A 27,258-nucleotide genomic window follows, 5' to 3' on the forward strand; every position below is an offset into this window, starting at 1 on the left:
GCGTCAGGAACTAGAACAATGATGAGCCCATAAGGCTCCACATGTACTTATAGTATGAACTCTGGAATTTGTTGTTTTAGTTGAGACAGGCTGAACACATCTTCCCCTGTCCTCTTTTCCCCTGATGAAAGCATTCAGCAAAAAGCTGATTTTGCAGTTCACGGATGGATTTAACTGCACGGATCAAAGTTCATCCATGAAATGGATGGATTCAAATATACCTTGGGCTTCTGTAGGGGAAACCACCGGGTTATGTATAAGCTTCTAGAACACCAAGAAACTTTTTCACTCATTCCTCATGGCTCGGTAACCCCCCTTACACCTCCTTTACTGGTCACCCTGCCATACAGATCATCTATGGAAAATGAGACTGATGGGACAGGACAGGCCCTGCAAACGCAGGGGCTGATTTTGTACTGTTAAGTGGTGGAAGTCAGGAGTCACAGAATGCACTTTCAATTGCAGGAGAAAATCTTTAAAACAATCACGATGAAAATATCAGGCAAATATAAAACTCTGCTGGACCTAAATGTACAAACCACAAGGCCCATTCAGTGGTGAAAAAAATACTTAACTGTACTTTGTAAAGCACTTAGAGAAGAGACAAAATCTGCAGAACCAACATTCACTATCCTAAAACTATCCACTGGATGTGGAAATTGATCTATTGACAACTGGGAGCATGTGCCTCAGTTTTCTTTCTGTAGACCAATAATAATAAAAAAATATAAAGACATATGAAAATTGAATACCCTATAGATTTGGAATACTCAAAGACAAGTAGAAATACAATGATAACCATAGATGAAAATAATTTATTTTATATTTGGGGAACATGCTTCAACTGCATGCAACAGACCTCCACTGAAAAAAAAATGAGAAATCATAATGCTGTGGAACTCTGCATAAGCAATACACTAAATGAAGCAGGATTTCTGGAGAAAATGAGTTTGTGACTATGCAATTAAAGTTTGCATTGTGAAACTTACAAAGCAGATGAATTACGATGGCTTAGAAAACTTCAACTCTGGCATAGCCCACAATTAATTGACTTGTAATCTTAATGTTTTTGTTTGTTTAAGATATCTGTTCTATAACTGACTATAAATACTTTATAAATTAATAAATTAAAAGTAAATTCTGAATTGGAAGACAGGTCATACAAAATGTTATCAAAAGTAATATAGGTTTCCAGTGTACCTTAACAATAATAAAACCATTATAGCTTCTGCTCAAGAAACATCATGTTCCGCACACTAAAAGGTAAAGGCTTTCTGTTTACATTCCCTGATGGCAGGGGAAGTTAATCCAGATTTACTACAATAGGCTGACAACAAGAGTCATTCTGTTTCTTTGCATCTTAGATCTGTCTGTTGGGGATTCACATACAACAGTCTGGAAATCTTCTACATTAACACAGACTAGACACATTCTGAAGTTGAAATTAGTCATAAATTGTTTAAAATGCCTTGTTCCCTCTCTATAGACTGAAACAAGGCACATACATCATCATACTGCCACAATTTGTAGGTATTACAAACCAAAAGGGTTCTATCACATGTAAAGTATGAAGGTAAGATTCTGAAGTGGAACCTCTTCTACACAGTATTTGAGAACATCACAGCAGGAACTGCTTTGTCTCCAGCCACCAAGCTTAATTAAAGGAGGTGTATCAGCAACAGTGTCAGAATCACCTCATTCTCAGAGCCACGCACTCCCCTTCACTAGATGTTCACTGCCAGGCTGCCTTCCTACCCCCTAAGCACCTCTCAAGCTTTCTGCAGAAATAGTACCCTCCTCTCAGTGTGTCCAAGGAATTGTCTCTGATGTCACTGGATCTCCAAGTCTCTCTCAAGTAGTTCCTCTGCAAAGAGCTCTCTTCAGTGGTATACACAATACATGCAGAATGCCAGAGAGCAAGAAATGCATTGGAGAAAACACTGACACAACTTTCCACCAATAACAGTTACTGCTATCAAGAAGATTTTCATTTGTCAAGCCTATTTTATGAAAGGAAGCACCAAGCCTTTACATCATCTCAAGACAGCAAGGCCACGATTTTAGGTCTGAAAACATGGCATCTCTAGCAAGTTAACAGATTTAGAGATCTAGGCTTATCAGTAAAACTCAGTTGTATGCCCTTGTCACCTAAATCAAACACACTATTTCTTCTAAGAACAGTTAGTTCTCTCTCCACGAGGAATCCCCAAAGCACATAATAGTATGAACAGTTCACATAGACACAACAAAAGCAAATACAAAACCCAAACTTTTTTTAAAACTATACTGAAACGCAAAGAAATTTTACTTTGATTGCAGATACTTTATATAATGCAGTATCACAAGAATGCACTTGTTAATATTCTTTAGATATTATAGTATTAATACCTCTCATGTACACGTGTGCATACATATGGTTAAAGGAAGTTGTTCAGTTGTTGCCAGTTATTGTCATAGTGCCACTGTGCTAGGCATTATATGAACATGTAATTCATTTCTATGTAAAGATGTCTAAAATAAATTTTAGAAAACAGAAAGAAAAAATATGCAATTTAATATAAGCAAACAGCACAATCAGCACATGCATCTTCCGCCTTCTGCCACCGCATGTGAAACATATTGCCTTTTGACATTATCATCTAAAGTTGCAAGCTCATTCTAGTTTAAACCACGTATTCCACCAGGTATGGAAAATGCGTGATTGGCAGTGACTGAGGTAAATGAAGAAATGAAAGTGGCACTGGCTTCAAGGGCCAGCCTGAGAACAGGCTTAAAGGTATTTAGCGCATCTGGACAGGAGCAACACTATTTCTCCTTCAGGGAGAAAGATGTGATTCATCTCAGCATTTAAAAACAAATAAAGCCACACAACCAAAAAAACAGCAACAGGCTGGCTTGCCAAGTAAATAGCAATCTGAACAGCTGCAGGTCAGGAATGGGTAGCTGCACCACATGAGATCTGCTGTTATTCCAGCACTTGCCATTTGCTTGAATAACAGAGGCAACAGAGAAACAGAGAGAGCGGATAGCAAGACAGTATACTGCAGTAAGAAAAGCACACTGCGTTAAGAAGCATACTTCTTATTGATCACTTTTTGCTTCTTCTAACCTTCAGTTAAGTTTCTCTTTCATAATTTATAGCCCATCTATGAAAGATGAGGCATGTCTAGTACCCAGCAATCCCCTTATTGCCTATTACACCCAAGTCCCAAATAGCCACACTCCCCTTACCAAGTCCTCCCAACACATGAAACACCACAACTCACAAGTACCACAGTAGATCCATAGCGCCTAATCTCTCCGTAGATTGTCTAGCAAAGGTATATTTTCATAACACTAAGCAGCTAACATATACACAAAGAATACTTTTTCTCAGCCTAATAAATAATCAAATCATGACAAAAAACTATCACAGTCAAAGCAATCATGAGAGACAGTTGCTTATTTTTCATTGCAACAATTGAGCATTCATTGAAATTCAACTTTCTAGCTCATTTATTTTTTTACAATACACAAGCATCAAAAATATCATAATCCATCTGTAGCTTAGCAATAGAAAAACTATATTTTCCCTTCAATTTTTTGTTATCTCTACTATCCCTGATGTTTTAGGAACAAACTAGGCCTATCTTGTAGGAACACAGAGTTACGAAGACAGACATTGCCTACTGTTTTCAAGCCTACACTTTCTCTGCATGTGCCTATCTGAAGCACCTTGGTTTTTTATTTAGGGTTTATTTCTTCCTTAGAATAAATATTTAAAAGCTTCCTTTACAATAATTTTTGTTAGAAGCCCAGAGTTTGTAGTACCATATCATAAAACCTTTAATACAGTAAAGTCCCCAAAATAGCCCCTTCTCCACCCCATCCAGAGGGTTTCTATTTATTTTTAGATCTGGAATGCAGCTACACATGAGAATTTATGGCTGGGGGAAGCTGCAATAGATTTTCCAGGAAAAGACAGGGAAACACGATACTGACTACCACAGTGGTCAGTAAGTCGATGATGTGCTTGATATAGTGCCTAGCAAGCAAGTTTCTGCCAGCCATTCAGTTCAACTGAAAAATGATTTTCCTTTCAGTCCCATTTCAGCTATGAGTACTACCATTTTCTGCAACCTCAAGCACCATTGAATTATGCTTGTTTCTGCCTCCAGATACGTCAGCTGCACACTTGCACAACTCCACTGTCTGCATGAGAGTTACTCCTGAGTTTCCCTAAAGTAAGCATAAAAAGATATGTCCGTAGGTGAGCAGTAGAAGATAGGGAACATAAATCTTAATATTCTAGTTTTATGTATTTGCATTCCTACATGATACAATAACTCCAGTCTCTTTGCTTCTAACAAAAGCCAAGCCAAGGCAATAATGGCCTCAAGGCCTATTAAGGTATATACACTGCAGAAAGGTACTGTCCGATCATTGCAAAACAAAATCCAGATGTGAAGGGTGATTGCTGCATTTTTACAGAGAGCAGAAAGAACTGAAAATAGACAAAAATAAATTACTGCAGCCCTTAAGTACACAATAAAGCACTGTTCTTCCCTTCTTCCTGACAATTACAGGAACTCCATAAAATCAGGGACCGCAGATACCCGTTTATAAAAGATAAGCTTCCAATAAGGAATAGAGATGTATATGAATTAAGAACAAAGACATACATTATTAGCTCAGAGTAGCAAATTTAACTGCACAGCCTCCAAAACCACAAAACATTAGCATGCCTCCTGCAACCCACAGCAGAACAAAACGCATCTCTTGACAATAAGCTTACATTGGTTTAGAAAGTGCTCAAACCACTGTTCTAGAACATGGATTAGTTTACAGCTTTGCATACATATTCCCCCACTAGCCACACATATTGGTTAACACCTACTTCCTTAAAGTAGGTGTTAGGTGTAGGTGAAGTACAACATAAAAGACTCTTGTGAATACCCTAGAGAAATTGTATTACTTCATCATGTTTTTATCAGATCATATTTTGGATGTCAAGCACTCTCACATTCCCTATTACCAATGGCATGGGGAAACATCAGTAAACTTAGCAAGATTATTAGCAAGCAATAGTGAAGCACATGAAAGGTGGCTCTCTTCCAACTCCTTCAAAACTGTTTTAATACTCCAAAATCATGGTGGATCACTAGATTACAGGAGGTGGTATAAGAAGGAAAAAGAATCATCTTAGGAAATGAGTTAATAACCTCTTGAGAAGAACACAAAGACTGGCCAGGCCTATAACTTAGCATGTAAACTGTATAGGTAATACTGAATTCCTTAACTTCATTTTGAAGTATTATAACTGTATTCTACTGAACAGTCCTTTTTTGCACCAGAAGTGATTCTCTTCTCCACTTTAACTCAAGCTCCTCCCTGTCCGTGGCCTACATAAGAAACCAAACCAGCAGATGCACTCCAGGAGCACACCTAGCAGGAATTTAGCTTACAGGGCAGAACAAGATCCAGTCAGCATAAAACCTCTGAAATGTCTATGGTGTGGACAGAGAGAGGTTCCTCAGAACCATTTCTTTCCACGCATTTCCTCCTACTGGGCTGCATTACTTACTGAGGTAGATATAGCTCTCTCTCAATCAATTTTTTTTCCAAATATAAATTAGTATGTGAAAATTTACATTCTAAGACCCAAAAATCTTCAGCAGGCAATCTAATGTCTCAAACTCAGTTTAAAGGCAACCATCAACAGAGGCAACCCTAGCTGTAGTATGGCCACAAGAACTCCACCTACACAAACCAGCTACGTGACAATGCAGGCACTGAGAATCTGATGGGACTGGTTAAAACAGGCTTGATTTTAAATTCAGAAAAGCATCATTTTGCAGTTCAATGTACATCTCCAGAGCTTAATGCACATAAATAGAAATTGGAACACATCTCTGAGGTAGTCAGCTTCACTACTGAGGAATTACAGGGCTAGCTAAGCACAGTTCTTAACAGACTTTCTGTTCTTGTAATTTTCCTACAGAACACTTCTCTGAAATTAAATCAAAACCAAGTATTTCCTTCTCTAGAAAGATACTTCTTGCAGATCTCTACAGGAAGAATACAGCAGGATAGGAGCTGGAAACCTCTGGAAACCTGAACACAGTTCGGTATTTGCAACTTCCAGTTTATCTCTCTGGCTAGAGAGTTATTAGCAATTATTTTGCTATGTAATGACTGATTTTAATTAGCTATCTATAACATAGTACTTTTTTAGAAACCGCTTTTTGGCCTTTGGAAAGTCTATGTATTTTAATAATGTTTGATATTTTTAGATATAGAAACATGCATATTTATAACAGTTTGAACTATACTAAAAATAACGTTGCAAAAGGCTTCATAAAGGAAGAAGATGCACAAAAGCCATGGGGAATTTAACAAGGGCAATAAATTGGCATCTTGGTTTGCTTCACCCCTAGCCAGCGTATTTGCTAGATGGTCAGAATCCAGGCATTAGAACAATCAGAAAAATAATATTAATCCCCTAAATCAGTAAAATCCTCCAAATACCTTAACGCTATTTTAATTGCAGTGGTATCAACCTTTAACAGCTAAGCAATTATCTTTACAACCAAATGCCATCAGAAGTAACACAAAAATATAGTTAATACATTCTCACTGACAGAGCACCAGTAAATATAATCAGGCACAAACACAGGTATCCAACTTTGTTTTATCTCCCTGCTCCCCCTCCCACAAAGGTGCGCACACATTTAATTTAATAAAAGCATACAGTCTTGCTGAGATCAGTAGACACTTGTAATGGATAAATTTAAGCATGTAAATAATTCTCTGCAAAGCTAAATCTAGATCCATTTTATTTTGTATTTCTACGGTATGCTAAATCACTGCCAAACAAGGTGGTTTTACTGGAAACAGATTTGTTATTTCTGTTGCAGCTATAAAGCTTCTTGACAATATATGGAACAATTGTACGTATCTAATGGTGGAATTGTTATATTTGACATCATCTTGTCCATCAGCTCACATTAATTGAAATTAGTTGTATTTCTGCTTTTTTACAGGTTGTTCCTGGATAGCCAAAACCTGCATTCTCTTTCTGGGTTTGTTCACTTGCTTCAGGGTGCAAAACACTGTGGCCCCCTAAATGCAGACAGGTGAGCAACACCATACTCTTTAATCTTAGAGAATTTGTTTGTAACCTGAGGGCAGCCAAACCCATGGAACTTCCATCCTCACAGACGTACCAAATCTGGCTAGACAAACCTCTGCACAACTGATGGAATCACAGAATCATTAAGGTTGGAAAAGCCCCCCCAAGGTCACCTGGTCCAACCATCACCCTTCTACCAATGACGCCCACTAAACCATGTCCCTAAGCACCACGTCCAACCTTTCCTTGAACACCCCCAGGGACGGTGACTCCACCACCTCCCTGGGCAACCCATTCCAATGCCTGACTACTCAATTCCAACTGGCCCTGCTTTGGGGTAGATGAGGTGATTTTCAGAGAGCCCTTCCCACCTACATTACCCTGTGGTTCTTCCCCTGGGACATCACCCACCCACACACACCACAGGAGCTTCCAGCACCTGTTAAAAGCTGGGGCTGGCAGTACCTCCCCTAGCGCCACTCACTCCAGATAGGTAAGAATCTGTACGCAGAACAACCCGAGCTCTGCGCGCCCTTACAAGGCGGGCCGGCCGCCTCTCCTCAGAGGGCTTCGCGCCTCTGCCCGCCAGCGGGACACCAGCACGCGCAGCGCACGGTGCCGTTGGTCACGCGCCCCCAACGGCCGCCAACTGCCTCTCCCGGCACGCGCAGGAGGCGGGGCCACCCCACGGCTCCCGCGGGCGGGAAGAAGGGCGAGGGGCGTGGCTCGGGCGGCGGGAGGCGGGGCTTCCTCTTCCGCTGCCGCCGCTGTTTCCGGGTTAGCGGCGCACGTGGGGGTCCGGCGCGGCGCGCGGCCAGGTGGGCGCGGGGTGGCGGGGCAGGGGCTGGGCTGAGGGGGGGGGAGGTCTCCATGGTAACTGCGGCCGTTACGGGGCCGGGGCGCCGGTCTCAGCCGCGGCCTGCCGCCGTTGCCTCCCGTTAGGTGTCCGTGGAGGGAAGCGGCGGAGCCATGACGTCCCTGGCCGAGCAGCTGCGGCGGCTCGCCCTCCCGCAGAGCGACCCCAGCCTCCTGAGCCGCGCCGAGGCGGCGTCGCTGCTGTTCGACTGCAAGGAGGCGGCTGCCGTCGACCGGGACACCTTCTTTGCCATCGGTGAGTTGGGGTCTTTGCGCGTCTGTCGTCTAAAAAGTCGCTTACCCGAGCGGTACCTGGACAAAGCTGAACGGTGAGGGCATGTCTTTCTCCACAGAGAGGCCCAAGGAGTAACTCGGGGTGCTACAGGTAGTCAGCGTAGGGGGGTGGTTGGACCAGATGATCTTGAGGGCCTTTTCCAACCTTAATGATTCTGTGATTCTCCAGTCAGCGGCAGAATCGCGGGGCAGGTCAGCCTGGAGCACGTCTCTGGGCCCATAAGGTGGCTGGGGACAGTCAGCGCGGTGTTACCGCAGGTAAATCACACCAGTCCGATGCGATTGCCTGCTGCGGGGGTACAGCAAGGAGCGAGCAGTGCACACCACTTATCTGGAGTTCGCAAGGTTTTTCACACCATCTCCCACAACGTTTTTGTGACAAGTTTCAGACATCCCAGTCTAGACGGGGCAGCCAGATGGGTGAACAAACTTGGTTGGGTGATCCAGCTCAGGGGTGGTCGCTGCTGGGCTGTATTCTGCAGCAGGCCCCGGGGGAGCGTTGCTGGGCAGCAAGCTGTGCCCTGCTGGAAAAGATGGCCAGCAGCATTCCAAGCTTTGCTGTCATGGGTGCAGCTGGTGGATTGAGGGACATGATATCCCTCTTTGCTTGGCACTTGTTAGATCACTTCTAGAAGACTGTCCAGTTTCACCTCCCTCACCAGTATAAGAAAGATGTTCGTCAAACTGGGGTGAGTTCATTGCAGAGGACTGCTAAGGAGACTGCCATCCATCCTTTTGAAAATCACATCCCTTTGAAAGTCACTGCATAATTCCATAGGCTATCTAGTCCGATAGTGGAGCTAATATTGTTTTGAGCAGGGCCATGGACTAGATACCTCCCAAGGTCCCTTCCAACATGAATTATTCTGTGATTTCATGGAAATATGCTGACACGCTTCTCTTTGGTAACATTATGACCACAAATAATGGAAAATGGAAAAAGCCTTTTCTGTGTTGGCACATGTTGGGTCCCTTATGCACATTTCTTCCCATTTTTGTATAGATATTTGCCCAAGAACATGCTTTTTGCTTAGTCTTTAATCTTTATAAACTCGTGTAAAATAATTAAGCAATTCTTATTGCTCTGTATAGAATATTGTATTTTAATTTGTTCAAAGAGGTACCTTTGCTTACTTCAGCTATATAAGATCATAGAATAATTTTGACTGGAAGTGACCCGTGAAGGTCATTTGGTACTAGTCTGACTGAGCAGAGGGTCAGTTAGTTCAGGTTGCTCAGGCCTGCATTTGGCTGAGTTTGAGGATGGAGGTTCTGTGGACTCTGATCCAGTGTTGGGCCTCTGATCTGTTTGACCATCACTGTATTTAAAAATAAATAAATAAATCCCTATACTGACTTGGAATTTCCTGTGTTCCAACTTGCATCTGTTCCCTCCCATGTGAATTTCTTTACTAAGTGAGTAGTTAGACACTGGAACAGCTTCTCTAGAGAGGTGGTTGATGCTACATGCTTGTCCTTGTTTTAAGAGGGTAGCACTCCTTTAACTCTGAGGTAGCCTCAAAGTAGTCAGACTACTGACGTTGATGATCTTTGTAGGTCCCTTACAATTGGAATTACTGTCATCCTATCCTGTCCTTCCGTTGTGCATCTCAGAGTCTCCATCTCCTTGATAACCTATGCTATTCTATTAAGTAGATGCAGACAGCAGTACATTTCCTTTTGGTGATCTCATCTCAACCCAGTTCTCAGCCTTTACTTTGTATGTCATTTTTTAGTCCCCAGACCATCATCGTGGTCCTCTGCTGGATTGATATCTGTATGTGAATGTTTTGCTTTTAGTGAGGAGCTCAAAATTGTACCCAGTACTTCAGATGCAGTTTCACACGTGCAAAATGGAAAGTGAAGTTCTTCACCCCTACCCTGTTGGTTGCGCTTTTGCGAATTAAACCCAGGATGCTGTTGGCCTTCATTGCTGCAAGAGCACACTGCTGATGTTTTTTTGTTTTTTTTTCTTTATCAATTAAGAAATTGTTTAAGTGTAGCAAAAGTTTTGGTCTTAGACCTGTTTACCATTTGGTTGGGCTTGCTAAGTAAGGATGACATCAGGATAGCTGAGAGGTTGGATATGCCAGTGAGTATGTAGCTGGATAGGACTGGTGATTACAGGTGTTGCATTTAAAGCATTCTTCTGTTGTTGTTTGCTTGTTTGTTTGTTTGGGGGGGTTATGTTATGTTTTGTTTTGTTTTGTTTTCTGCAGGATGCACTGGATTAGAAGAGCTGATGGGGATCGATCCTTCCTTTGAAGTGTTCCAATCCAGCTTGTTTAGTTCCATGTCCAAAGGCCTGGAACGCAGCGTTCAGAGTAAAGCAGTAAATCAGCAGCTGAATCAGAATATTTCATTGTTCCTCATTCACCTGTCCCCCTACTTTATGCTTAAGCCAGCACAGAAATGCCTTGAATGGCTTATTCACAGGTAATCCGCTGAATATCGTACATATATAGATAAGGCTTCTAGAAATGCAAGAAATTTCCTTCCTAATATGAATAATTTTGAACAATTATACCTAATCTTTGTGGAACTACAGGATGAAAGGTTAAAATATATAAATATATATACGCATTTGGCTTAATTTTTATGGGGCTGTGTGTTACTTTTTGCCAATTAGATATTTTTTTGATAAATTTCTGTGAAAATTTCAGTATACCATGATGATCTGCATAAAAGTAATTATTTGTTTGCCTGGATTTCACCAAATATGTGGAGCTCTAACCATCTCACAGAGGACCTAGAGAGGCTTTTATGTAATACATAGATAATGTGCTGTGTAAAATAGCAAACTTTCAATGTAAACTGGGAACCATAAAACCTGTCCTTGTTTGATAACAAGAACTAAGTACTCTTGTCTCAAGGTAATGTAAGAAGGTATGAAGAAAAAATGAACCAAGTATTTTTAAGAAGTGTTCTTGTCTTTATTTACATAAATTGACTTATCCAGATGCAGAAAGTGTAATGTTTCATATAATGAAACAGTGAGTGAGTGATTGCTGTTGATACAACCTTTTAATCATGACTTCTTTTTAATATATTGAACAAAAATTTGTACTACATTATTGTAGATTTTGATTTAATATTAACAATCTGTACAGAAGAAACTAAGGTTCTAGTTTATATCAACTAGGAACCCAAAATCACTGAGTGAGAGGTAAAGAATTGTTTCTTTTCTGTCTTCCTACATATGGCTAGTGGCCATTTTTTGGATTCTGGATGGTAAACGGACCATATGTCTGCCTCAGTGTGATGGTCTTCTCTGGCCTTGCTTAAAAGGAAGCAAACCAGGTGTTCTGAGAAGAACATGGCTGAGTCTTTGTTTTGACCTTCAAGTGATTTCTTAACTGTATGTATTTGTTTCTTCTTAGATTTCACATACACCTCTACAATCAAGATAGTTTGATTGGTTGTGTTCTGCCATATCATGAGACTAAACTATTCGTGAGAGTTATTCAGCTTTTAAATATAAAAAGCCCAACACATAAATGGCATTGGCTGGATCCAATAAGGGTAAAGTACTTAGCAGATTCAAGTTGGGAGCAACATGAGGAACTTTATTAATAATATCCTGACTCTGTTACTAGATTTGTGAATATGGTCCATCTGTTCATGTGGTTAGTTGTAGGATTGTACTGAAAGATCTAATTGCAAGAATGGAGCCTGAACACCCTGCTATCTTTCCTGCTATCTTTCTTTAAATACAATGATAAAAAGCTTCAGTCATAATTACCCTTTGTTTTGATAAAGTTAGAATGTGCTTTTAAGGTGTAAGTATTTGCAACTGCTAGGAAGTATGTCAATTACTAAAATATATGTTTATTTGAATATACATTATATGTAATGTTATTCAGCATCTGTCTTAATGTAAAAAAATCCAGAGAGATGCATGGGTTTCCATTACTTATTTTCAATTTCAATGGTGTTAACCATTTGGTAGGCTTAATTTAAAGAGGTAAATGCTAATATTTGCTTTGGGAGCTTTGCTTTACCCTAGAGTGTGCTAATTTTACTCTTTTCATCATGGAAAGAAACCTGGTGTCCCGCTGGCAAGGGGTACTCTCATTACACACTGCTACAAAGACCTGGATTTCATGGATTTCATCTGCAGGCTGGTGGCAAAATCCGTGAAGGTTGTTTTTTTTATTCTAGAACAACGTTTGTGTGTTGTCACTTGTTTGTTCCCATTCTTTTGGATGTACAGTATTATGCTATTTATTAATATTTTGATTTGTATATCATATAGTAAAAGGACTCATTTACTAGCAAGCAATATGAACGTATCTTATTACTTACATAGATTACAATTTATAGAAATTCAGGTGAGGAGGTGGCTGAGAACCAGTAAACCAAGATAGAACAGTTTGGCAATACTGTATTACTTAAAGATACTGTGCTGCTTAAAATACTTCATTTTCTTAATTGATTTATAAACTCATTCATGCTACTGGTTTGTAACTTTGAGTCTGCATATCTCTTTTGGGGATCATCATGGATGTTTTAAATGTATGCTTTCAAATATTTATGAGAACATAAAATTGAAAAGGGGGGTAGTAACCTCGAGCAAAGTTTTCTGCTAGGGGAAGGTGATGCTTTTGGTTGCATCAGCAGAATGTAGAACTTGTGTGCTGGAGTTCTGAGATCTTACTCTTTTTTTGGGAAACGGTATGAGTGTTTCCACTTTCCCTGATGTCTGAACAACTTATTCTTTTATTGTCCAGGTCTTTTCCGAGTTACCTGGCAACTCTGCTCAATTGAGAGTTCTTCTTGCATTTTATGCCTCCACCATTGTATCAGCTCTTGGAGCCGCAGAGAATATAACAGACAGCATAGTCTCCATGCTGCTCCCTTACATCCAAAAGGTACCTGAAGTTTTGTTTTCCTTCCTGTGTGATAAACTCTCCTGTGTTCTACCAACATGCTTTCTGCAGCTAACATAGAAGAGCACTTTTAAGAACTTTATTTCCTATTCTGCATGAAGAATGGAACTGTGAAAAATGGATACACAGTTTGACTGAACCTCTTTGGCTTAGAAACTTGGTGTGTTAAACAATGAGGAAATGGAGTCAGAGTAGTCAACCTGCTTTAATATTACTCTTTTGCTCCAGCATGTGGGATTGCTGCTCTGTTCAAAGGCAGAGCAGCAGTTAAAAAACGTGTGTTTCTTCCTCTGTGTGGACCCTGCGTGACAGCTTTTTCTTCTTGAAAGTTAGGTTTATAATTCTGTAAAAGTTAACACCTGGAGAAAAAGCTAGTGTAGTTGCATGGATGTCAGGATAAAAATTATTTATATGTTAATTTAATTTACTTTTTAAATTTGCATATATCAAAATTACAACTTTTTCTCTTTTCCTAGGGCTTGAAATCCTCTGTACAGGATTACAGAGCTGCAACATATATGATTATCTGCCAGATGACAGTAAAAGTGACAGTGGAGATCTCCTTGGTGCATTCCTTGATGTTGCAGATAAGCAAAACATTATCTAAAGTGCCCTCATTAGCCAGGGAAGGGGTAGCATGTTTGAACCTACTTCTACAAACTCAAAAAGGAGACAGTCTTGGGAAAAAGTAAGTCTAAATGAATTGAGTTTCCTCCTTTTAAAAGCTCAAGCTGCACTTTGAAAATTTGAATGTTTTCATCCTGCTCATTAAAGGGAAACCTCCCTATCAGAAGTGTTGATAGTCAGTGTATCAAAGGGTTTGGAGGTTTATTTGGCTTGCTTTGAGAATTTTTGTGGTCACTACAGCTGAGGAGTCTCAGTGGTATGAGTTTGTCATCATTTGCTTCCTCTCTTGCCACTTCCCTCAGTAAAGGATTGCTGTCAATGTGCAAAACTGAAGCCTGACAGATTTTCTTGAAAGAGGGAGTCTTGTAAGAGAAATTAGCATAATAATGGTAGTGCAAATTTTGGGTTATTTAAACAGCTTGGAAAAAAGTTTTGCCCCTTCCATGGAAGAACTTGAAGTTCATATCATTTTACACCTGACGTGCTTCTATACCACTACTGCTTTGCTCCCAGAAGTCTGGTGTTCTTCTGGATGTCCATGTGGTATTTCATTTCTTTCAGTGTTGTCTGCCCTGTAACGGTTAGGTAGTGCTGTTGCGTGCAGTTGAACATGGTGATTGAAGTCCTGCACACTACAAGGAGTTCAGTTTTCTGGTAGAGAAGTTAACATCGGTATTCCAATAGTTTCTACTGGGAATAAATGCAGCGATTACCTTCCAGATATTTGGAGAGTCTTTGAAGAGGAAAACGGGTTAAAAACAAAGCTGCAGGAAGCTAAGAACAGCCATACTTCATGTATCATGCAGCATCCAGACAGGTGGATATAAAGGGAAACAAGATGAGAGGAACTTTTTATTAGTAGGAAGAGATTTACTTCTCTCTGAGGATCTCCTGTCATTAAGCTGTTACTTCTCCTCCCTTCTTTTCACTCTATGCAATGTGAGGATATCTCTTCATGCAATCCATACAAATATTTTTTTCTCATATAGCCAACTTCTTAAAAGCATAGAGATATTCACTGTGCCTTTGCAGCAGCTGTGCTCAGTACGACTGGCAGTACTCCATTTTCTTGTTGGGCATTAAATGCGCCAGTAAAACTGGCAACAAGAAAGTGGTACCTTTTCAGTCTTTTCAGCATTTATTTACAATGAGGTTGTTACCCAGTACTGAAAATTGAATCCTTAGGATGTTTTGCAAGAATTGGTAACACAGATGAGCTTACATTTGTTTTTTGTTCTTTTTTTTTCCCTGTTCTATTGTGCAGGCCATTTAATTATCTGTGCAACAACCCAGAACTGGTAATACTTTTGCAAGGCCTTTCAGAAGGCTATGATATCTCTCCTCTTCTGCGTTACTTGTTGCCTCACCTTGTTTGCAGCGTCATGAAATATGATGCAGGTAAGTTAGCACGTATATTTAAAACTTTGAATCTTATAGACAGAGAGCTATGCTAAATGACTTAGCTGTGCCGTTTTCATTTTGCTTCTGCCCTTAAAACTGTACCAGTACACATGAAGATGTGGTTGAGCTTCAGTGTGTTGCTTTTTGTTTTTTCCATGTTCTATGGAGGGTGCTATTTTAAGCATTGTTTTATCTATGTCACTTTGATTTAGATGTTGATTTTCAATATGCAGCAGTAACTTAATTTTGATATACTAAAGAAGTATTGTAATATTGCAAAATCCACAATTTGAGTCCCATACGTAAATCTATTTTAGGTAGATTACATGTACAGCACATGTAGTTTAAGTGATAGAGATCTGTGTTTACCCAGTAAATTAAATATGCCTGGAAATGGTCCTGGATAATGAGGCTGACTGGCATTGGCCTGTGTCTGTACCAGCAAGTCTGCTTGTGCTGTGGATTGTTGTAACTGCCAAATCATGGTTGGGAAAGCTCTTTAGTTGAAAATAGCGAGATCGACACCAAGCAGTGCTCTAGCAAGCTGCTGGCATAGGTTGGGGTATCAGATCTGGAACACTCCAAAGCATACTTGAGTTTATTGACAGCAATACAGCCTTTCACACTTCAGTGATGTAGGTGTGAAGCATTGCTAGCAGCGCACTGAGAGTGCATGAGAGTTATCAGTGGACATTGTTGTCTTCAAGCTGTGTGATTGGTTCACCAGATGATACTGCCTATACCAGCTACTAGTTTTAGTCAGGATGGGGAGGTTACGTTCAAGCTATTGTTCATCTGCTATTATTACTCATTCTCCTTAGAGGAACAAGAAGAACCTGAGGAGAGAGAGGATCATATTTACATCAGACATCTTGAAGCTATTCTTCAGACTATACCACTGGAAAAGGATTTAGATCACCTATTGGCTTCGTGAGTTAACATAGATCTGTTTTTGTTTTTTCTGCGGTACTACAGTCATTCCTGGTTTAATAACAATGAATTGCTGACAATCCTGACAATGCTGTTACCATTATATGAGCATTCCTTTTAGTGTCACGTTTATTTGGGTTTACAAGTTAACTCCAAACTTAGATATTGAAACTGAAATGTTTACTAATCCAAAAGAGTCGCGATTTTAGTGCTTGTGGGAATACTTATGGGACAGAGTGAAACATAAGGCCGGGAGGAAATGTGCAATAAGTAATGCATATGAATTCTAACCTGTTCAGCAGTATGTTTTATAACATTAATGAAAACTGGTTTGACCTAAAAATGGTGGCTTTTTCTTTTATTTGTAATTTTAGCAAATTTCTCGAAGGGTTTATCTCCTATGGTTCAGAGATTGAATCTAATACCACTAAAATGGCTGCAATCAAACAAAAGCTGCTTCCTCTTATCAGACTTCTTGAGAGAAAGTAAGTTCAATTTTTCTATGACATATATACAGCCTGTAGGCTGATGAGGTCAGCTATGATCTTGGTTTATTGGGTGCCATACGCACAATAACCTTGCTGAAAAAATACACTAGAAGTAACTGACTCTTAATTTTTGTCTAAATTTTATTTTGCTGATCTAACCTTATATGTTTTGTCATCACTGTCATACCTGGACATAGACCTACTGGCTTTGTATGGCTTCTTGCTGTGTGACATTACCTTTTCTGCTCATTATTTACCCTAGTGGGCTGTATATCATCTGGGTTAAGACATAAAGATTGATTGCCTTTGCAAAGCTTCTTAAAATAGCTGGTTCAGAAAAGTGCATTCAGCTTCCTTGTATTTCCTTGTATTTCTATAGAAAATACTTGCTCTTCTGGAATGCTCTGTGGAAAATGCTGGGGTTTTGTCTGTTGGCAGGTATCCTAAAGCCTTAGATGCTGTGTTGGAGGAGCATCTGGAAGGTGGTGCAGATAAGGCTGACCAAAATCTTTTTCATCAATTTATTTCTCTGTCACAAAGCTGTGGCAAATACAAGGTAGGTCGAAGCTTAATTCCTGATCCTAGCTCTTACCTGGTTATACTAACAACAGAAGGTTGATGTTGTGTGAAAGGTCTGCTCTCTGTTCCTTCCCCTCCCTCTACCCCCGCCAAAAAAAAAAAAAAAAAAAAAAAAAACTTTTTTTTGGGGGGCCGGCAAAAAAAAAAAAACACTTAAGTGCATTGATCAAAAATGTGATAAAGTGCGTTGATCAAAAATGTGATAAAACCAAAAGCTATCAGGTCTTTTAGTTCATGTTTATTATGAACAGTCATGGGTGTGAGTTTTTCTCATCATTAATATTTATACATTTCCACCTGCACTTGATTGCTCTTGTGGTAACTTTTTTCCTTCTGAACATGGCCAGTGCACATACTGTACTGTTTGATAACAACATGGTGCTGCCCAGCAAGGTCTGATCTTACTTAAAGATTTTGTCAGTGTCATGCAAGTTTGGGGTAAGCTGACAAACAACTTTATCAAAGTTAAGAGAAGGTGGCTCAATCCATCTGTTGTATTGTTTTTATGAATGCTTACAGTCAGAAGGGTGGAAGAGTATAGTGTTCAGAGTTCTTCAGTGCAGTTTCTGAAGAGTAAGTCAAACTCAGAGAAACGGAATAAGCACTAGTGCAACAAATTAGTTTAATTTTTTTTGAGGTATTTTACGTCATTAAGAGATGGTTAGTATTGTGAGTGTTTGCAATGATTCTAAGACTGAAATTGCTTAGGAAAAGATTGTAACCTAGGTAAACTATATAATGAAGAACTTTGTGAATTTTTGTACTGATTTCCTGAAGGCATGGATTCTGTGACTGAGTAGCAAGGGGGTTAAGAGAGAAACAGAAAAAAGGCATGCAAAATGTGACTCTTCTAGCCTTTAAGGTTAAAAAGATAAGTGCAGGCAATTGTACTGGCAAGGATACCTTTTTAACAGTTCCTATCTGTGGTCTGTCACATTGACATTGTCACTAGAGCTTTCTCAGAATCCTTAGATAAGAATAATGTTTTTCTAGGACAGAAAGGTATCTGTGGTTTACTGTACTTTTCAAGTTGTGTTCCAAAAACTCTCTGCCAAAGTGAGGAAGACCAGATTTGAAACTGTTATACAACATCTTTGTCCTGCTGTTGACGCTTTTTTGGTCAAGGTTTCTCATCTGAAAAAATGCTCAGAGAAACTCTTCCGGTACCCTGACATACACTTGAAGTATTTTTAACATGTGGTGAGTGACTCTGAAATCTGTATTTCAGTTTCTGGAAGACTCTGATACCTCCCTTCTGCTTAGTTTGAATCATCCTCAGCCAGCTGTGCGAGTCCTGGCTCTTCAGCATTTGAAAGATGTTATCAAAACATCAAAGGTTTGTGTCCTGAATCTCTCACTTACAGAATGTACTTAGCATATAAAATCTTCTAAAAGCTGTTTGACAGAAATATCAGTTGAAGATAAGTGATACATTAAACTAATCAGAAATGTCATTCTGACAGTTTTTCATGGTGATTTCAGGAGGCTCCTGTCAACATCATCCCTTGTTCTGGAGTCTGGATGTAGTTCTTTTTTATTAAACTGCTTGTAGACTAAAATCCAAGTTAATGGTTATTTTTATTTTTACTTCTATTGTTGAAAGTTAGTCAAACGGTTATTTGTGGTTCAATTTTGATGATGTTACCACTTGTACTATGATTTGAATATTTCATAATAGCCTATAAATTGTGCTACCAACCTTATTTTTTTTTGTTCTGTTTCTTTTTTCCCTGATTTTCTTCAGGAAGGCTTTGATCGGTCTTTCATAGAAGAATCAATTTTTGAGCGCCTCAAGGATGACAACAGAGATGTTGTAATGTCTGCGTTCAGTGCTTTGGAGGTAGGTGTATTTCTTTCAATAAGTCAGGTGAGGTTTTAGCTGGTTCTGAATATGTGTCTGGAATGTATTCTTTATAATTGCTTTTTTACTTATATCTTTTGTATATAGCTTTTGTCCTTTATTGTTCTTCTTGTACTCCTCTCTTTGTTGTATGGCTTTTGTCCTTTAACAGGATGAAGCAGCACAAACTAGGAGGCTATTGTTGTTTACCTGTTACAGGTACCCTCTCCTGCAATCTTCTGTTTCCTCATCTTTCCCAAAGTGTCTGTATTTAGCCTGATTTTATTTATATGTTGTTTAGTAGATACTAAAGCATATTTTAAGCTTTGATTATACAGTGTGCCTTCTGCTTATCCTGTATATATCTCTGTAAAAATGATAGCCATGTCATCTGCCTTTTGTATGGAAAATGGTGCAATGACAAGTCATTACGCTCGTGAGAAGTGCTCAGCCGAGTTTTTCCATATGGGAGTCATTTGATCTGTTGATAGTAGCCAAGTTCTAAACACCAGCTTGGGTTTATTGGATGGGACTCTGGTATGCATTGTACTGATTGTTTCCAACTAGGGTAACAGTCTGTCTTTATTGCTTCTGCTACTAGTAGTGGAGAATATTATTAGCAGTAATATAATTGGTCTTGTGTGTTCATTCATTCTCAATCATTGAAACACAGGAATGGAAGCATTTGAGTGATTACCTTCAAACTTTAGTGTCTTTTGTTGATGTGCCTTATATTTTTTTAATACAGATGCTTCATAAAGTGAAAGCAATTCCTATTCAATTACCAAGTGTTTTGTTTTTTGTGTGTTTATCAGTTTTACCAAATATTTCTGCATTCAATAAATTCTTTGTAATGTAGATTTCAAGAGAACATGCTGAGCAGTCTTACAACATTTGTTTACCTGATGATATTTTTATTGTGTAATCATGAACAAAATGATGATTTAGTTATTATTAAGAGTTCAATTAGTGTTGTTTGATCCATGTTTCTTCTTGATATAATAGATACATTTTCCATTGTGAAGAGTAAATTCTTTTTTATCTTAGTATACTTACATTTCTCTCTCTTGATTACTTTCCAGATTTTTAGGAAACAAGTCAATCCAGAAGTAGTGGTATCAAGTCTTTTGAATATCTTCCAGAGAGCTGATCTTTCCAAGGATGGAAAGTGGTATGTTTGTCCTTTCTTTTTTTTTTTTTTTTAGGCTACTTTCTTTCTGCATAAATTAAGTTAAAAAGTAACTCTAAAGAGTACTTTAAAAACTATTTTTTCACTTTGAATACTTTTTCTTATGCTGTATATATATGTTGAATTATAAGAGAAATTTTCATTATTTGTGTACCATTTCCAATGAGTTCCCTATTTGTTCTCACTGCTACTTGAATTCTGGAGAGAAAAAAAAAAAAAACATGGAAAATGGAGAACAAACCAAAGACATGTAGCAGACGTGCTAGAGCAATGGTTTATCAAGATCACATTTTTTAATTTTTTAGGTATAAGGTTCTGGAGCGAGCAGTAGAAATTTTAGTCAAAGAGGAGATTTTGAAAGAGAAAAAGGAACTACTGGATGAAGTGGTAATGCAGTTGTTACCGTTCATGGTAATCACTAACGCAAATTCAAAATCTTCAGAATGGAAAATGGCCGTTTGTCTGTCAGAATCTGTTCTCTGCTCCTTACACCCTTTACTGAAAGGCTGGCCAGAAGGTAATGTATTAATTGTACCTAATTTGATGAAAGAATAATTATGATAATGTAGCACTTCATGCTTACTGAACCTTAACAGTAATTGAGAGAGACTGGCTGTCATTAATAAGCTATTATACTAAGAGCGTGAATAGAATTGTTTAAAAAGCTCTTTGAAAGAATGAAGTTGTGTAGTATTTTCCTGACTGTTTATAAATATTACTGAGCTGCCGGTGAGATTTGTATGCCTCTGAAAATTTATTCATTTTTTTCCATTGGAATAGCTCTTAAAGCAGCAATTAAATCTAGCACGTCTGCAGAACTGATTGGAGCGGTCAACAAGGAAATGATTCTGTTGTTTTCTAAAAACATGACTGCAGGGGATCCTTCCTTATTATTGCAAATGGTATGTGCACCATGTTTTCCTAACCTTAATTTACAGGTGGTAACTAGTAGAAAAGATGTAGAACTTTATATGTGCTATTCATAGCATTATTATGTCATTATCAAGCTGCTACGAAAATGTATGCATATTGCATTTAAGAAAAAAAAAACAGTACAGGAGAGATAAAAGACATTTCTGTTTTAACATAAGGAAAAGTGAAGCCATTACCTATTTGGAGAAAATATTGGTGTAACCAGGTTGCAGGAATTTTAAGTTTCCTGGCAAAAATAAATAAATAAATAAACAAACCTGTGGATAGTTCATAGACACAGATGCGTGTGTGTTCCCAGGTTCCAAAGGGTATCATTACAGCAGACAGTAATTTGTTACCAATGATATAAAGTAATAAGGATTTAGTTAGACATGCAAATGAAACACTCGGTGAAGTCATAGTGAAGTCCCATTATCTCACAGACTTTTTGTTGTTATTCCTGCCCTTCCATTTCCAAGGTTGATGATCTGATACTTGTTGCTGAAACAGAATCTGACAACGTTAAACAGAAAGTAACTTCTCATATAATTGGTTCCGTGCTTGTTCAGTGCTGCTGCATTTCACAGATGAAGGAAAGTTATTTTTCAGTGGCTATCAGAGTCTTCCGCTTTTTGGACGAAAAGATACGAAATCTCAAAGCTTGTCATCCTGCAGAGGTGAGATATAAACAGTTAGGAGAGGGTGTTTTCTTTGTAATGGAGAAATGTCTTCCATCAGAGGAACAGGCAGCTTAGAAGCCTTGAGGAGGGCTGAAAATCTTGCTGTAGTTTCTTTTCAAAGAGAAGCCGCACAGTTGGCAACAGTAATCAAAGTTGTCATTAAGAATTTCTCTTTTATTTTACTGCTTTGGTTAGTCCATGTTAAAAAAATTAACAACTTCAGTGCGTCAGTGCTTTGAGCTTGGCACTAAGTTTGGGGCATTTTTGCCAGCTACCTTGTGGCATCGTGTGGTGTTATTGTTGAGCTTAGGAATGCAATTTTTTTCAGTTGTTGAGTAAAAGATTTGATGGCTTGTTCAGTATGGGAAAGAAGAACATACAGCTGAGTATAAAAAAGAGCTTATATTAATTGCAGCTTCATGCAAGTCTTTGGAACAATATTGAAAGTATTGCTCCTGGGTTGTTGGGTTCTGGTATATTGCACACCTCCATAAGCAGTTGTACTGACATTTGCTGGGAGATGGCACAGGTATAAGGAGGAGCCATCGGGCAGGAATTATGTTCAGAAGAGTATTTCTGCATCTTTCTGATTTTTTTTATTATTTTTTGCTTTATTTTTATGCATATTTCCCATATGGGTTTGTTGTTCTTATTGTTGTTTGTTTATTTTAAAATGTTAAGAATTCATTTTTTTTCTTGTGTAAGAAATCCAGGTGAGCAGGACTGTATTTATTTGTGTGCACCTCCTCACATGCATCTGTATCAATACATGGTATTTAGATACTGTTACCTCAGATTATTCCATCAAAGGGTTTTAATATATAAAAGTATCTGAAAGATATGGATTATGTTTCCCAAACAGAGCTAGATGAAAGGATGAAACTCAACGTCCACAGAATGCTCTAACTCCTCATCTCTTTGAAGAGATATTTTAGGTGGAGTTTTACTGTACCCTTTTGTTACTTTGCTTATGTATACTCTTAATCATGGTAGTAAGAGCAGGTATAAATGTTTAAACCACAGATGCAAGTTTAAATGTAAAATCAGAATTGTAATTCACTTTATAATAATACCTGTTTTGAGGTTTGAAATGTAATATTGCTGCACTTTAGTGCTAGATTCTGTCTTCAGTTCGATGAGATTATGACAACGTATGTTTCAATAAATACTTATTTGCAGGAAACTCCCTCCAACTGGTCTATTGAAACAACACAGGAAAGTTTGCTGCCAATGGACTTGTTAACTGCATATATAGAAAAGCTCGATAGTGACCAGACTGTTGATGCAGAAGAGTCTGCCATGTTTGTGTTTTTATTGAAAAGTTTTATTCATCACCTAAAACCTCCTCCATCATTTCCAAAAGGTAAGTGTTGAAGTTTTGAATGTCATCTTTTATACAACAATTTGAAGTTAAGGAAAGTGAGGAGTTTTCATGTGTGTGGTTGCTTGCTTTAGAGGTTTTTGGAAACAAGCAAACCTTGCTTTCCTAGTCTTCTTCCACTGTTGATATTGTGTGGAGATCTGTAAAGATGTCTTATGAACGTGAAATCAGCAAAATGTATTGTCTTACTTTAAATAAAGGTGTTTATTTTCAATTTGTCCCTGAAGTTTTTCATATGTATCCACCATGACTGACTTATAACTTTTATTTTTTAGAAGAAACTTGGTGGAATCCTGAATCTTTGAATCAAGATAGCCAAAACTACCTGCACCTCCTTTTGGGGCTATTTGACCTTCTTGTTTGTGGAGCTAGTGAGGGAGGCAATGTTGTTCAGTACAGAGCATTGATGAATCTCTTACTTAAGGTATTATATTCATATTTATAATAATTATTGTTCTGAGTTACTATGCATCAAATAGAAATACAAAATTTTAGAGAAAGGTGAGAAAAATTGAGTATTGATCATGCAACACTGCTTGTGGCATGCTAGGGCTATGAGCAAAGATGAGTCTAATCTTCAACTGGTTAGTTGGCCTTAACTGAATGTGGTAGGAAACTAGAGTAAAAATCAATAGATGTACCAGTTGAGGCAAAGGTAAATATGTAACACTGATTTGCAGGACTAAGGTCCAAGAGCTAGAGCTTCTGGTACTACCTGAGAGCAAAGCAAACAGTTACTCTGAACTTTGTTACCTTTTAAAATAAAAGAATTAAAGAACATGCAGAACACAGTGCAGATTCACAAGAGAGGTGAATGAAAAGATGGTAGGAGAGACTACAGAAAGTTTGTGGGATGGAGTTAGTGATGTCTTTAGTACTTAGTGAAGGCAATAGCTGCAGTAATAATCTGCTTCTTTCACTTTTGAAGTACTGCTGATCTCTGATTTTGAGGGTGTTTAGTTTGAAAAAGATAAGAAAATTATTTTTGCCTGCTCCAGAATAGTTAATATAACTGGAAGCTAGATCTTGGTGGAATCCTAGAAAAGACAGTAGGCCAGAGTATATCAGAAGCTTTATCATTTGTTCCTGCAAGCTATGTTCAGTCTTCAGGATGCTGAGTGGGCACTCCTGTTTGATGAATAAAGATCTCTTAGGATTCCAGAGAGGATTTTGCAGACAGATAAAGTGCTAGCTATTGCCAGATCGTATAGTAAACAAGTGATTGTTAATTGATTGTTAATTGAGTTGGGAGACTAGTAGGAGACAATGTAACTGCTTCAACATCAAAAACTATCCTCGTTAAACTTTGAACAGGAGGAAAGCTGAGATAGTTGGATGTAGATGTGTGAAAAACTGAATTGAATCTTGTGGAGCAGCTACCTGTTGAAGAGATGGGGGGATGGAGACAGGAGTGGGGAGATGCTCTGACCTGTATCTGAGATGGTCAGTGATAAGTGTATGATTCAGGTTTGTTTATTTTGGTTTGTGCTCTATTATTGTAATGTCTATACATCAAATCCAGGACAAATTCTAAAAGTAACATTTAGTGTGAATATTCAACACAGAAAGCTGTGCCACACAGAGAAGCTAAATGCCCAGTCCTAAGACAGTAGCTGATAGAATTCTGAAAAATCTTTCAGTTCATACAACTGATGAAAAAGCCAGGCATTACTTCATTAGAGCACTTCTAATATAAACATTACTGCCACTCAAAAGAGAAGATGAAAGTTCTTAATTTTGTTCTATTTTGCATATAACCATTTTAATGCTCAGTTAATACATTATAAAAATGTTCATATGGATGTGGATTTGATCTGCAATGATAAAGAAACATATACTTTATTTATGTACTGATAGACTACGTGTTGTCTGTTAAACTAAATAAACAGTTCATCAAGAAACACACGGACTTTTTTACATATGCAAGTGTTGTCATCAGAATAAGCTCAGTAATGTTTTCTTCCCAAAAGAACACTGTTTCTGACTCTAGTTTTATCCTGTGTGCTCCTTTGGTTTGGGTGGTTTATCTGATGTGAGTAGTGGTTTGCCAAATCAAGGCTGTCCTGACCAATTGTTCTTTTTTTTTTTTCTCTTTTATTTACATGTAAGGTACATGTAAAAGATTCAGAAGCTCTCTTCAAATTCTTTTCGATTTTATGGACTTACAGCTTTAACCTTTCAAATCATCTGAATTATGAAGTCAATGCAATGCTGCAGACTCGAGCTTTATATATTGGCTATGCAGTGCTTGTGTCTCAGACATACCAAAAGAAGAAGCAGCTACTATCACCATCATCTCCAGGTAAAATAAAATCTATCCATCTCTCAGCTTGAGGCTTAATGACAGTATGTTTTAATTTCATGTCATTTTTCTCTATTTCATACCATGGAGGGGTATCTCTAATCATTTATGTTCAGCTGTACTAGGCTGAGATAGCTCTTCTTGCTGATTCACTGCTGCAGTTGGTAGCCCAATTTTGGAAGCAGTTGAAACAGTTTTTATTGTTGTACTTTTTTTTTTTTTTTTTTTAATCTTAAAGGTGTTAAAAACCAAGGTGCTATGCTGAATTATTCAGTTATAGCACCTTACTTTCTGTGTAGTATACGCATGTGGAAGGACAATGGTGAAGAAGTTCAGAGCCATGAATCTGTGAGGTTTGTGTTCTCTTTGTGTAGTCTAGATGTTTATAGTGAAAAGAGATTACTTTTAAATTCTAAATTAATGTTGATGCCTCCTCAGAGACAGATACAGTAAAACTCTGACCATGGAATTCTGTTGTCTTTTCCTCCTTTCCCTCACTCTTTTTACAGTGGTGATATCTCTGCTCGTTAATTTGGGCAGTCCTGTGAGCGAAGTTCGAAGGGCTGCTCTCAATTGCTTCCATTCCTTGAGCGGGGTAAAGGAGTCTTTATTTCACCCTATTTTTCAGCATCTGGGGCAAAAGACAGAAGAGATCATATCTGACCCTACATACATAACACAGGTAGGTATTTGTGCTGTTAAGGTGTGCTTTGATACAAGTTTTGTCAGCTGCTGTGAGCTGGGTTAGGGAGTACTTAAATAAACTGGACATACTTACGTCCATGGCGCCAGACAGGTTGACCCACGGTGCTGAGGGAGCTGGCTCATGGCACTGCAAGGTCATTCTTAATTATCATAAGAAAAAAAAAAAAGAAGTTACGGCAATTAGGAGATGTTCCCCAAAATGGAAAGCAAGCAGATGTCACTCCAGGAAGTGTGAGAAGGAACAGGCAGAGAACTGCAGGATGGTCAGCCTCACATCAATCCCTAGGAAGTTGATTGGAAGCAGTCAGCACTGATTTATGAAGGGGCAAGTGGTGTTTGACCAACCTGATAGCCTTTTATGATAAAGAGGTTAGTAGACAAAGGGAAAACAGTGGATGTTTACCTTGTTTTTAGAAAGGCTTTTGACACTGTCTCATACAACATTCTCTTAGACAAGGGAGGTGCACTGAAAACTGGCTGAACAGCCAGCACCGAGTGTTGTGATCTGTGGCACAATGTCCCCTGGGAGGCAGGTCCCTAGCAGGATTCCCCGGGTGTCAGTACTGGGGTCAGTACTGTTCAGTGCCATCGTTAGTGATCTGGATGATGGAACAGAGCGCACCCACAGCAAATCTTAGATACTAACTCATGGTTTATTTGCAGGTAAACAATTCAGTTTATATCTGGATTGCATTATTACAAAAGCATTGAATAAAGAGTGTTTTAAGGCCCTTTTACTCTAGGGAAAGAACTTTATTTTCACTTTGTTACTGAACTAGATCATGGCAGCCCTATTTGAGGAGCTCCAGACACAACCAAAACAGAAATCCCAGAAGAAAAAATTGTCAGAAGCTTTGGAAAGCATACTCGATTGTGTACAAAACCCTCTTTGCCCATCATATGTCACAAGAAGCTTAATGAAAATTCTTCACGAAGTCCATGGTGAGGTGAGTCCAGCCTTTATAGTTCCACACTTCCGTCAGTATTGCACTTAACTGAAAAGCAGAAATCACATGTCATTTAATAGTAACTTCATAATTTATAGATTGTTAGGCATTAAATTGACACCTTCAAT

At 38.6% G+C, this 27,258-nt stretch overlaps 1 protein-coding gene across 2 annotated transcripts in view; it reads left to right on the forward strand.

Moving 5' to 3' along the window:
• The first annotated feature begins 7,831 nt into the window (after positions 1-7,831).
• The window catches only part of HEATR1 (HEAT repeat containing 1), a 37,527-nt gene continuing 18,100 nt past the window's right edge, over positions 7,832-27,258 (forward strand). Inside the window, exons 1-22 of one of the 2 annotated variants that reach the window (XM_035322103.1) lie at positions 7,832-7,929; positions 8,054-8,222; positions 10,480-10,696; positions 11,641-11,782; positions 12,301-12,402; positions 12,991-13,131; positions 13,626-13,837; positions 15,041-15,174; positions 15,999-16,107; positions 16,482-16,592; positions 17,034-17,151; positions 18,403-18,510; positions 18,919-19,014; positions 20,097-20,185; positions 20,509-20,720; positions 20,984-21,105; positions 21,595-21,792; positions 22,975-23,158; positions 23,452-23,600; positions 25,286-25,478; positions 25,988-26,160; positions 26,963-27,130. In XM_035322103.1, coding sequence (XP_035177994.1) covers positions 8,081-8,222; positions 10,480-10,696; positions 11,641-11,782; positions 12,301-12,402; positions 12,991-13,131; positions 13,626-13,837; positions 15,041-15,174; positions 15,999-16,107; positions 16,482-16,592; positions 17,034-17,151; positions 18,403-18,510; positions 18,919-19,014; positions 20,097-20,185; positions 20,509-20,720; positions 20,984-21,105; positions 21,595-21,792; positions 22,975-23,158; positions 23,452-23,600; positions 25,286-25,478; positions 25,988-26,160; positions 26,963-27,130 — 3,120 coding nt within the window. In that variant the 5' untranslated portion in view covers positions 7,832-7,929; positions 8,054-8,080. Of the gene's footprint in view, positions 7,930-8,053; positions 8,223-10,479; positions 10,697-11,640; positions 11,783-12,300; positions 12,403-12,990; positions 13,132-13,625; positions 13,838-15,040; positions 15,175-15,998; positions 16,108-16,481; positions 16,593-17,033; positions 17,152-18,402; positions 18,511-18,918; positions 19,015-20,096; positions 20,186-20,508; positions 20,721-20,983; positions 21,106-21,594; positions 21,793-22,974; positions 23,159-23,451; positions 23,601-25,285; positions 25,479-25,987; positions 26,161-26,962; positions 27,131-27,258 lie in introns of those variants that run through there. The other variant, XM_035322104.1, reaches the window with a different exon arrangement.

Source organism: Oxyura jamaicensis, chromosome 3 (assembly GCF_011077185.1).
Source record: "Oxyura jamaicensis isolate SHBP4307 breed ruddy duck chromosome 3, BPBGC_Ojam_1.0, whole genome shotgun sequence".
Lineage (NCBI taxonomy): Eukaryota > Metazoa > Chordata > Aves > Anseriformes > Anatidae > Oxyura > Oxyura jamaicensis.